This window comes from Natator depressus, chromosome 27 (genome assembly GCF_965152275.1).
Source record: "Natator depressus isolate rNatDep1 chromosome 27, rNatDep2.hap1, whole genome shotgun sequence".
Lineage (NCBI taxonomy): Eukaryota > Metazoa > Chordata > Testudines > Cheloniidae > Natator > Natator depressus.
In genome coordinates, this window is record NC_134260.1 from 15,096,939 (window position 1) to 15,109,650 (window position 12,712).

At 47.4% G+C, this 12,712-nt stretch overlaps 1 protein-coding gene across 9 annotated transcripts in view; it reads left to right on the forward strand.

Moving 5' to 3' along the window:
- The window catches only part of ATP6V0A1 (ATPase H+ transporting V0 subunit a1), a 67,410-nt gene extending 54,698 nt beyond the window's left edge, over positions 1-12,712 (forward strand). For all 9 annotated transcript variants that reach the window (XM_074940472.1, XM_074940470.1, XM_074940471.1 and 6 more), the window contains 2 exons: positions 943-1,114; positions 10,120-12,712. In XM_074940472.1, the coding sequence (XP_074796573.1) occupies positions 943-1,114; positions 10,120-10,213 (266 nt within the window). In that variant the 3' untranslated portion in view covers positions 10,214-12,712. The remainder of the gene's footprint in view (positions 1-942; positions 1,115-10,119) is intronic.

The following is a 12,712-nucleotide window of genomic DNA, read 5'->3' on the forward strand; positions in this document are numbered from 1 at the left end:
CAGTGTGGTAGGGTCAGGCTGTGCTGGGCTCAGGGTTGGCAGGGAGTATTGACTGGGGTAATCAGGATTTTAGCCTTTGCTTGTCATCGAACCTCAGTGTGTCGTAAAGAGTGTGTATAGACTGGTGGCACTTGTGACAGTGGCACCCAAGTTTAGCTCAGCGGTGGGAGCGGCAGTAGTAACTTGTCAGGAGCCCAAAGGAATCTGCATAAAATGGAGCAGCTTGCAGCTGCCTTCGCCATTAACGCAGAGTTGCAATCTCTTTAGACTACACAGACCAGGATGAAGTATTGCACGCTGGATGAGTGGAATCCATTGCAGATCGCTATGCAGCCACCTTTGGCTCGTGGGCTGTGCTTTGGCCAACCTGTGTTATGGTCTGTGTGAAGAATCGGTTTCATGTGTTAGTTTTCGTAGACTAGAATTGTTCAGCCTACCCATTAAACTTGGCCAAGGATTTTTTGGTTGTGGTTGTTTTTTTTGTTGTTGTTTTTTGTTTTTTGTTTTTTTTTGGTAAGTTCTTTGCTGCTCTCATGTAGTGTGGCAGCTGCAGTGTTGCTCCATTCTGGTGTGGGGGACTGTGTCTGTAGTAAGAGGCAGGAGTGGTTGCTGCCCAGGGTCTGCTTATGCAGGCTGCGTTTATGAAGAGCATCCTGGGCTCAGGAGAAGAGGATGGAATTTAAAGCACTGAGTAAGTGGCAGCTCTGGCCTTGAAGCCTGTGCCAGGAATTGGACTTCAGGTCCTGAGTTACCTGGCTGCAAGCACTTCTTGTTCTTCACAAGCAGCCCAAGTGGAACCATCCTTCCGGCTCCTGCAGTGATAAACAGTCCCAGCGGGGTGGGAACGGGCTATTTCGGAAGGTTACCTAAAGCCCACTCTCAGTGAAATAAACCACAACCACCCTGAAATAAGCAGTATTCTTCCTGCTCTTCTTCCTGCAGAGCTTTCCGAGGTGCTCTGGACCATGGTGATTCACATCGGCCTCAGTGTGAGAAGTTTGGCTGGAGGTTTTGTTTTGTTCTTCATATTTGCTGCTTTCGCTACCTTGACTGTGGCCATCCTTCTGATCATGGAGGGCCTGTCAGCTTTCCTTCATGCACTCCGCTTGCACTGGTAAGTTTACTGGAATGTAAAGGTTTTAAAGCTATTATAAGCAAGATAATTCACCACCACCCTGAATGCTGTCTCCTAGAAAGCTGTATGTGCTTGCCGTACCGTCCTGTCCCACCCCACCCCAAGCAAAGTTTAGGCTTCAGTTATAAAATTCAGAGAGTTGGTAATCACGTGCTGAAACCGGCATTGCCTGGTGCTGCTCGGACGGTGCACTGAGTGTAACTAAACTAGGTGCTTGTTCTATGGCTGGCAGCAAGAGGATTTTAAAACCTCATGAAGGTTAGGGACCTTATTTTCTGCTTTGGTGGTCCCAGTAATATTCCTCACTCCCATCCTCTACAGTTAAGTCACTAGGCGTACGTTCAGAGTAGCTGGCATAACTGTTCTGTGCACAACAAAGTTCCATTGAAACCAGCTAAGCCTTTCTAGGCAGTCTGCTTTGGGGGTATGGAAAGTTTGGGCCCTTCAGCAGTTTCTCTGTTTTGCTGTGTTGCCTGATTATGGCATTTGTTCCTCTTGTCTCCTTAATGATGTTACATAGTGATTGACTGATTGCTGGCCGCACATGGAACTGCAGTTATCTAGTTAGTCCATTCTTTCTCAGGAAAATGGAGCAGAACAGAATAGCAGTTACACCTCAGCCTGGGGTGATAGTTATCGAGATCTGGTGATCCAGATCTTGTGCTGGGGTCAAGAGAACTGTCTGTATTCTGCAAGAGAAGTAGACTTGTTTCCAGAAAGGACAGCTGTGTTTTGTGATATGAGAGATTAAACCAGTGGTCTGGGCAGAGGTCACGGTGAAACCCTGATTCTTTGAGTAACTCATTATGTGCCTCTCAGTTCAGCTTAAAGTGAAAGAAAGCCCTGCTTAGACAGCAGCCAGTGAGGGTGGGTGGAATGAAGAAGGCTGTTACTGATCCCTGTGTAGCAGTTAACAAATGCGGAGGGTTGCAGCCGAAGAGCCTGGAGGAGTTTCTCTCTTTTCAGGTAGCTTGTTGGTTATCGTAGATATTCACCTTACTCCCAGCAGCAAACTACACTAGTGGGTCACAGTCAGCCCTGACTGGAAGAGACCTTTAGCTTCAGATTTGCTTCTTCACCCTTTTTTATGGAAAGTGAAGTAGCTTTTTAAACTGGGGTCTGGCTGTCTTAAGAAAGTTTATTCTTGTATTCGGTGTGTTGACTACTCTCTTCCTGCCTTGTGGCTTTCAAGGCAGAATCTGGAACTTTCTTCCTGGAACTCAAACTGCATTTTTAAAGTCTAATGTTAGGAGCTCTCTGAGCTCTAGGCCATTGGTCCAAACCAGTGACGAGGTTTTATACAGCCAGTGTAGCAGATTCTCTTTGGTGTTTCCTCTGTTTGGATATCAAATGATTTGTCCATTGTTCTTCACGTCACACCCTTCCTTACATTTAACTTGCGTAGAACAAATAAAGGCTATGTCTGCACTATGCACCTTTTAGCGACACAGCTGTGCCGCTAAAAGGTGCGCAGTGTAGCCACTCCCGACGTCAAAATACATCCACCCCCATGAGAGACAGTATCTCTGTCGGCGGGAGAGCTCTCCCACCAACAAAGCGCTGTTCACACCGGTGCTTTTTGTCAGTAAAACTCTTCTCTTCCAGGGGGGCGTTTTTTCACACCCCTGAATGACAAAAGTATTACCAACAAAAGCGCAGTGTAGACAAAGCCTTAATGTTACCCTTCTGTGTGTCTAAAGAAGACCCACTGGCCACCGTTCTTGGTTAGCCCCGCTCAGCTGGTAGTTCAGATTGTGTGTATTCAGGGAGTCAGTAAGTGAAGAGAAGTGAGATTAGTCAGTGGAGCATAATCACTTTCTCTCCACCCAGGCCCAGAGTGAGTTCCTAGTCCCTGTTTTTAAAGAGCAGTTATTCCACTTTGACTTCCAGTGTGGCTGGCTATCTCTCTGGTGTGATCAAAGGGACAATACAAAAAAAGGCATTGATTTAGCTAGCTTTTGGGTCCCCTCAAACTACACATAGAACTAGGCAGGAGAGCCTGTGAGTAACTCTCTTCTCCTCCTTGCCCTTCTCCTCCAGTAATCTATTGAGTCAGTTCTGAGTTTTTCATGGTTGGCCGAAAGCATGAAGCAAAATCGCAAATGTAGCTTGTGAGGTGTTTGGTCCTGCTCTGAGCTCACCTACTTGTGGTTCTGTCCATTTCCTTTTGTGAAACGTGCCAGTTACAGTCTGAAAGTAGGAGCGCAGGGCTCTTTTAGGCGCTCGTTGAAAATAAACAGCACCATTTTTTCTGTCCTGGGTGCCTTGGCAGTCCTGCGGCTGGAAAGCCAAACCCAGTGCGACTTTGAGACCAGGAGAAGAAATAAAACTCTTTGGAGTCTTTTGTGTATTTTTCCAGTAAGAAATAAAATGTGGTGGTAATGACAACTGCAGCTTTTTGGACTTACTCTGATTTCTTTTTGGGATGAAAACTTAGTCCTTTTGCACCCCCTAATGGCACAGTTTCCAGGTGCATATTGAAGCTTTCCAGTATGCTCTGGGATCTTCAGAATTCAAACCACAAAGTCATGATTCATACAGGAATTCTAAAGCGTAGCCATCTTATGTAGGGAGGGGATCTCTACTACAGTTGTCTGCAACTCCCGAAAATGGCTGTTGGATGGCGTTTCTGTTTTTCCTGGCATCCAGCCTAGAAAATTTCACATTGGTTATGTTAGAGCCCATTGCTTCTAGCTGGAGTTCCTTGTCCTCACACAGCGGTCATTGGCAGTATGTAACAGCAAAGTCCAGTGAAAAGAACTTTGATCTTGCACCCACTGTAGTGAGTTATCTCTCATCAGACAGTGAACAGTGCATCAACTTGTATACGATGTTCCTACTCTTCAGATGTTTAACTAAAAAAGAAAAGGAGTACTTGTGGCACCTTAGAGACTAACCAATTTATTTGAGCATAAGCTTTCGTGAGCTACAGCTCACTTTGAATTAGTAGCTGGCCATCTAAGTCTCCTGTCTGAGCTGCAACATTCCATCACGTATTTGCAAAAATGTAAAAAAAAAATTACAATTTTTTCCTTCAAAATTAAAAAAACTGATTTTTCACAAGAAAAATATTCTGAAAGTATGGACTGAAATAAATGAAGCAGGTATATTTTAAAATATACACCTATTCGGCTAAACAGTCATAGCCTCCGTACGTATGCAGGGGCCTGATTAAAAGCTACCTGCAATCAGTGGGTCAGGCCATGTGTGATTTATATGGTCCACAACGTAGCTGAAAGTGCACGTTCACTGTTAGGGAGAAGCTTTGCACAATGCCAGATTTTTAAGCACAATTTTTAAAAATATTAAGCTCATGGAAACACTACAGGGAAGGTGGCACCATCCCAGTGGGAGGCAAGCTGACAGAAGACAGTGGGACTTCTTGAGCCAAGAAATGACCGTAACAACATGGAACACACTTGTTGTGCAGAACAACTGCAGAGCATTTACTGGGAAACTACAGAAGCATAACTCAAGAGTGAAGTCATATTTCCCCTAAACATAAGTGCCTCAAACCTGTAAACTCCGTAAGAGTAAATCTGCTCATAAAAGTTTGCCGATGGGAAAAGCAATTTAGCAAGATAGAATGAGATCTCAAGTACTGTGCTGAGACTGTCACTTGGGTTACTCTTATCCCTGTGGAACAGTTAGTTATAAGTTTCTTGGTCTCCAAACAGTCTCCTCTTAGCATTTCTTTGTAGTCTAACCATGAAATCCTCGCACTTCCAGTGCTGTCTTTTTTAACATGAAAACTCAAAAGAACAACGGGACCACGTGCAGCTGTTCTCGGAGGAGCAGCTCTGGAAGAGGGTTGTGTCCAATTAGTTGGCTGTATGTAGCTGGGGATGAGGAGTCACCAATCTGGAATGCTATGGGGTGGGTGGGTGGCTCAGTCGTGGAACAGAGGAGTCATTTAACATATGCCTTGCTGGTGGAAATCAGAGGAATGTGAGGTCTGCCTGTCACGCCCCATTGGAGAAGATTTATTTTGTACTTTTTCAGAAAATACAGCTTCCTCCATCAGTAACCTGGACTGTGGGTTTGGCGAATGTTTCACGACCTGTTGAAACATTACTGTGGCAGTGGCCTCGTCCTTGCACATCTTTAGTTCCCCCTTAACAGATCTTTGCTGCAAGATGAAAAGCTGCAGCCCCAGCTGTATTGGAAATGCAGGCTACGGCTTTTGTTTCCCTTTGGCTAGTAACTTGCCTGCTTGTTTTAAAAATCTCCTTTATCTCTGTATTTGCTTTTCATTAATACAGTTTGTGGCATTGCTGTTTGAATTAAACACAGCCAGGCGTGTCGTTCACTTCCTTGAAACCCCAGTTCCTAAACCTTGGAGAGAGACAGAGCTTATCTAGTGACACGGGCCTGTGATCAGCCGACCCCCATGGACCTGACATTTATAAATTGGCATTGCATTTCTGAGTGTTTGTGGAGCTGCCTTCTCGGGGGAAACAGTCCTCCAAACAGATCTCTAGGGCTGAGTGGGACTCAGAGCTTCCCTTTCCCACCCATTAGAATGACAGGGGTGGCTGTGCAGTTGGCCAGGAAGTCACTGAAGGTTGCTGGTGTGCTCCAGTTGGGAGGGATGTGTGGAAGCTCCCTGTGACCGGGGTTAGGAGCACTCCTTGGGTGCTGCTTGGAACGGATGGGTAGCAGCATGTGTCAGACAGGAGACATCAGGTCAGCTCATGGAGGCTAAAGGTTTGGCTTGGCATTTGTTGCCGGGGAGAGGATTATCTCTGCAGCCACGCTGTCAGCTTCAGGCCGAGGGTGTGAGAAGCACTAGAACTAATGAATCTCAACCTGCAAGTGTTCCAGAGGAACTGTACAATTTGGACTTGGCTCAGGTCACTCAAGCATCAATTTTTCCCAACCTGTTACCCATCCCTGACTCCAGTGAATTAACCCCACGCAGCACCCTGTGAATGGTGCACCTCGTCCGTTACCCGGCTGCCATGCATCTACATCTAAAACATACTGTTAAAGTTACAGAGCAGGGAAGTTCCAAGTCCTTACAACTATTGTAGGAAACCCAATTAAAGATGGAGTCAGCTATGCAGACTTTTTCTCTGAGTGATATTTAACCTGCCTAATTGTTAGTGCTGTGGGAACTCAGTGAAAGGACCAGACACTGCCTTAGCAGCTAATTGCAATTCATTTCCATGCTGGACTCCCAGATCCATTTCCATCACCCCAGCAATACACTAGTCCAGGTTGAGGAAGGTCAGCTGGTTTATAGTGAATTATGGCATTCTGGCAGCTGTTGCTAAACTTTGGTGAAGGTTTTAGTCTGCATTCTTTTTTTCTGAGTGCATAAGACAACCCTGATGGCAGATGCTTGCAGCTCAGGGTGCTTCTCTTCCAGGCATGTGGAGAGCTTTTTTTTTTTTCTTGCTCTGTGTTGTCTGAGCTGTATGCCAGTGATTCACAAATGCTCATAGAATGCACTGTTGCTCGGCCATTGGAGGGCAACGACATGGATCTTAAATATCCCTTTTGGCTGTGAAGCATTAATTTCTTGCATGCAACTGCTTCCAAGTCACGCGATGTCTGGATCACTCCAAATGGTGGGGTCCCCAGGGGGGAGGGTTGCAGTTTTGGGTGGTGATGTCAAAATAGACTTCATACACAGCAAACGTGGTAAGCTGCAAACAGCCGTGTAAAACAAATAAAAGGAATATTAATGTCCTGCTTTGTGGCCAGCTGTTCTGAGCTGTAAACTGAGAATTAAGATCAGGATGGGTGGACAGGCGCACACCGACTGCCCTGTGAAGCTCTTGGCATTCTGTCGCCAGAGGGGGAGTATTCCTTCCTAGGAGGCATGGATGGGCTTGGAATCCAGTGGGCAGACATGGGTGTAGTGAGACCCAGATCCCCGCCCACTGGTTCACAACTGTTTGTTGTTTTTTAGTTTGTAAAAGGCCCTGAGCTCCAGGCAAATCTCGTGACCATAAGCGAGGGTATCGCCATTTCATTTACGCGCGGGAAGGGCGATCAGCCATGCTGAAGATAAAACCTGGCTGAATATTTGGAGAAGCCTAATAATCCCGAAGAATCTAACCACAGGCAAGGGCCACTTGACTTCAAAGCGAAGGAGGCACCTCTTTCAAGGGCAGGCCCTGAATTGGGTTCCCAAATCAACACTTCAGCACCCAATTGGGCACCTGGATGGTGCACTGCTGCTTATACACAAGCATGAAAATTTGACTTTGACTTTGTAGATGCTCTCAGTTTGGGGAAAGCACTTTACCTGTGACCCTGCAGTTCCTGGGGATCTCATGGGAAAATCCCCAGGCGTGCTGTGCCAACAAGCAGCGGTGGGTTGGAGAGGCCTGTTAATATGAAAACCCTGAGAGGGAAGGTCCGGGGCTTTAGCACAAACCAAAAAATCCTTTTTAAGTCCCTGTTTACTGTTTGAAGTGCAGAGCTAACGATTTCATGAATTCTTCCATGGCACTTGATCAGAAACGAGAGACACTTTACAAAGTTATGCAGTGAAGCAAGCACTCTTGGGAGCAGCAGGCATCCACTGCTGCAAAGCAGAGCAATGTGCTCTGGATCTTCCTGGGAGCAAATGTGAAGAAGCATGGCAGGAACTTTCTTTCCTTAGATTTTGGAGTTCTGTTAAATGAAAGTGACCTGGTGGTATCATCTACTTAACCCCGCTATTTCCATGCTGCAGCAGCTTCTCTTAGACTTAGGGTACCTAAGGTTGTGACAAGGACTGTGAGCATACCTGATAGTAGCTGCCTGATCAGGGTGGATCAGAAAGATTAGCAGTCATGTTACAATGTGTGGGACTGAAATGCTCCCCTCGCTCTCCTGGCTTACAGAATAGGAATTAGTCACAGGGTGCTTATTGTCAGGGTTCCTGCAAAACACATGACCTTGGCAATAAAGCTTTCGCTCCCTTGCGGAAACTCCTGGCTCATCCCAGGGATTCCTTAGCAGGGAGCTCGGTCCCTGTGTGCACAGGCAGGCAGGAGAATCTATCAGCAGAATGTTGTTTGTCTGAACGCTTCACTCTTTGGCTGTGTCAGGAGAGTGCCATCTTTGCAGACTGGGCTGTCAGTGACTCTGCAAGCTGTGTCGTGGTAGTCGCTCAGGACTTCTCGAGTTTGGTCGCTTTCCAAATAACGTTCCCAGTGTCCTTGTGACATTTTTCAGTGTATTCCATTTTAAAATTATTCATAATGCAAAATGTGTCCTAAAATAATGCTGAAAAATTACTCTGCTAGAGCTCCTGAGAGAGACACCTGGTTCCTCAGAGTGCCAATTTGGTTCCAGCGGACAGCAGAATGGAAAGGGTTTCTCATGGGGCACCCAGAAACATGCACTTGTTTTTATTATGAATCATGGTTTTTCTTTCCATATTTCGCAGTGTTTGACCCTCAGGCAGCTGTCCAGGGTCATTCCTTTCCAATTTAATTTATTACGGAAAACAAATGAAAAAGCAAAGTTAATGCCGAGGTTCTGAGATGATGTGCATATCTCTGTTTCTCCAAGAGCACTCAGTGAGGGCCAGGGAAAATGTTCTTCAACAGCTAAACCCAGACGACTCTGAGGGGGCTCTAGAACGTGCAGGGGAGGGAGAGGGAAGTTCTAAAGCATTTAATAAGAAAAGTTTAAAACTTGAAATGTTTCATTCAGTGTAGCACACTTTTTCTGTAGTTTTGGGGGAGAAGGGGACTGTGTAATATTTCCTGTCCCCATTTGTACCATTTTGAAATAATCCTGACCAGGACTTTAGCAAGAGCGACCATTGGTCATGTGGATTTAGTGGCATTAGGGAATGTTGGCGTCGATCTGTGGGAGACCAAATGCTCCGACGGGAGGGTGTCAGAACCCAGAAAGGCCATTTTGCTCCACGTGACTGCATTTTATAATGGGTTGGGGACCGTGTCAGAGCCTTCAGTGATAACAGTGCCTGTAGCTTGTGAGGGCTCCCAATACAGCGGCTTGCAGCTTAAATTGGGCAGGTCTAGATCAGATTTCTGGGAAAACCACTAGTTCAGGTCAAAGACTGCAAGACCTCCAAGCCCCAACTGAGATCAGAGCCCCGTTGTGCCAGGCTTGGTCTAAAGCCCTGATCCTATAGCAGGCTCCCCCTGGGCGCAGGGCTCCATCCAAGATGGGCAAAGGGTGTGAGGAGGGAGTTTTATCGTCTCCACTTTGTCTGGGGATTATGTCCTAATGGTGTGGGCCATCAGTTTTCCAAGGTAAATTGGTGGAAACTCAGTTGCACAAGATGTTTTAATGTGTAACTGGGCAAAGCCCTCAAGAATCTTCTGCCGAGAACCATCCTGGCCCTTCCCGAGGGCTGGAGCAGAGGGGTTCTCTAGATTGCCCCCGAGTGTTGGTCCAATCTCTCCTTTTAATTTTTCAAGAAAAATGCAATGACTAAGGTGAGAGAGATGAGGACTGCAGGCATTCTTACAGCCCTCAGCCCAAGGAAATGCAAACATGCACAGCAGATGCTGATACTTTCACTTGTTTGTTCTTTCAGCGTTCTGGTGGGGTTTTGGGGTGTCTTTTTGCCATGGGAAGCGCCAGCATAAGATCATGAGAGATCATGATCATGTGTTAGTTATAAGTATAATCTGTAGAATGTGATTTTTATAGAAACAATATCCTGTAGGAGACACATGTTCCTTTCATTATCCTCTAAATAGTTCCATGTGACACCAGCTTCGTGGATTTCTCCCCATGTTTGTTGCTCGTGTAAAATTGATCTTTCTCCACGAAAGCAGCATTTTGACAGTTTTTTCTCCATTCTGCCCAGGAGCTGGGGGAGAGGAGAAATCTGTAATTGTTCAGTTGGGTCCTGATCCCGACTGTGCTACTGAAAGCTTCATTTCATCTGCCTGTCCCGATATGCAGATTTAACGAGGTTGTAGCCAGTCCCCACTTCGTTTCTGACACTGTAAATAGCTGCTGGTGTTGGAGGAATGATCGTTTTCGCTCTCTCTCTTTTGCAGGGTTGAGTTCCAGAATAAGTTCTACATTGGCACTGGATTCAAGTTCCTCCCGTTCTCATTTGACAACATCCGTGAAGGAAAATTGGACGATTAGAGCGTCCCTCGGCCTAACTGAGCAGTGTTAGACTCGAATGCTGGTGTGTTGTGCTGTGGTTAGCCCTTGTCCCCTGTGTGTTTTGTGTTGTGAAGTTGTGTGTAGCTCCCCTGCCATGATGTGCTGCTTCTGTGAAAATGACTCCCATTGCAGCTGCCCGAAGTGTCTGTCTGAGGCTGTTAAGTGGAGGGCTGTGACATCACTGTTGCAAGCGTAGCTGACATCGCTTCAGAGACACTTCTTTCCGCCCTAAGCAAACAGCTTGTTTAGTGCTGTGCGTGTTTACCGTGGAGGTTGCATAGGAAATGTCTAGACTTGGTGTATATAATCATGTATTGGTTTATGATATTGTACAGTAATTAGCTCCTTGGCAGATTCCCGTAAAGCACTGTGGGGCAAATACAGCCTCCTATTGCATTAGGAACAGGACGTGCAAACTTTGGCCTGCCCATAGCCCAGCTAATCTGAGAAGGAAGCATTTAGGGGGAAGAGTCTAATGTCTTTGCCACCTCATTTAAACAAACTGAGATCCACTGATGCACAGAGGGGTCTTGGGGAAAGCTGGGGCCACGTGCAACCCAGAGCAGTTCCCTCTTGCTTCCACACGTGCAGTGTTCTTACTGTGCTTGAGTGAGCTGTTCTCATGGATTGTGAATGGTGCTCTCTTCACACATACAGCTGGGTGCTTCCCGGGGGCCAACAGAGCACACTTCCCTCCCCCAGCTGCTGTCAACTCACTGTAGCCTCCTTCCATCTGCAGTTGCAATTTCTAGCCTGCAGCATTCCTTCCCGCTGCCTGGTGCTGGGGGAGCTGGGCGGATGGGTTCTGACACTCTTCGCGGAAGGGTCCACTCACACTTTCCAGCCCTGCCTCTGTACTCAGCCCATGGAGTCAGGTCTCTTGTTTCCTCAGCAATTTCCCAGCATTTCTCAGACTGGACACTGAGACACGTGCTCAGAATTTGCCCACCATGGTCTGCACCTAACTTACCTAAAATGGCACCCAGCAGCCATCCTCAGCTGTAACCGGGGGAGCATCCTGCAGAGGCCACCAGCAGGGAACGGCTTACCCTGGCACAGTCCGACCCTGCAACATGCACGTCTGTGTTGTCTTGGGGGCTGCAGTTTGTCTGCCCTGCTGTCTGTGCAAAGAGAACTTACCTGCTTCCCCGTAACTCTCCAACAGCCGAGATCCACGTGCTCTCCAGGCACGCAAGCCAAACAAACCCAGGGCTATTACAGTGGGGTAGGGGGTGTTTTCTGTTTCCTCTCTGGGACTGGGGTCAGTGACCTTCCCCACAGAATCGGTCAGTGCTGTTTGGGCTGCTGGCAAAGTGGGGAACCCGGTAGGGTCCCTTGGGTATTAAGTTCCCTCGAGGGCCGAACAATGGGCTTCCACAAAATTCCCAGCTCTAGCTGATCTAGAGAACAAGGCCCAGATTCAGAGTCCTTGTGATTAGATCAGTGCCAGAGTCATGCTTTGAATTGGTGACGGTCTGTGTGGTGTGGGAGGGCTGGTCAGATGTCAGTGATGTCAGTCCATAATGGACTGGAGTGGTAGAAGCGGGGCATACTGGGTGTGTTTGGTCCCTACTGGAGCTGCAGTCTGTAGTCATGAAGGTGTTTCTCTCCCTTCTCTGTCCCGTATGTACCTGTGCACTGATAACCACATCTGCTACCATGGAAGCTGTCTAATTTTTCTGGTTTCAGAGGCTCCATTGTGATTGTGTCTGTCAGTGTCAGTATCTCTTCCTCTGCCAACGCTGTCCTATTCTTAGCAATCATGCAACCAAGGAGCGTGAACTCCTGGCATTTTGTTCAGAAAATTCTGTTGTTTGTCAGTGCCGCCCCTCTGGGGCTGGACTGTGTGATCCTGTGTCTCTGGGACTTGGACACCAAGGGCAAGGGCAGCTGGTAACCCTTACCAGAACCATGTGACACTCCCCATTCTTCCCCTCCCAGTGGACTGGAGGGGTGTGGTAGGAGCCACTTTGCGAGACGTGGGCATCGCACTCCCTGCCGGCTTGGTGTGGCTAAAGGACAGGCTCTGGGCTGCTGAGCCATCAGTTGTGCACCTCTGACTATTGCTTAATGAAGTTAGGAAAATCCGATATTCCACGGACTCCGAGGGTTGGCCATGCTGAGTAACTCCTGTGCAATCTGACATCAGATCAAGCGTTAGACGGCAGATAATTGCCCCAGAGAACCTCACAAGCGCGGCCAGTATTACACTGTCTGGCCTGACAGCCGCACTTGGCCTGTCTGAAGAGTCACCTTGTGAAGGGAGCAAAGGCTGGGACTCATTGCAATGCCCTCTGTGGGAACAGGATTGAAATAGGGTCACTCGGAGGGCAGCAGGTGCCTGTTCCCCTTGTGCAGGGTGTGAATAGTCGCTTGCCGTCCCTGTTGGAAGTAGCCTCAGGAGTAGCGAAGTGTGCGTAAGCCCTCTGTGTCGCACAGTCAGCTGTAATCAATGCACTGTATGGGGGGGGGGATAGA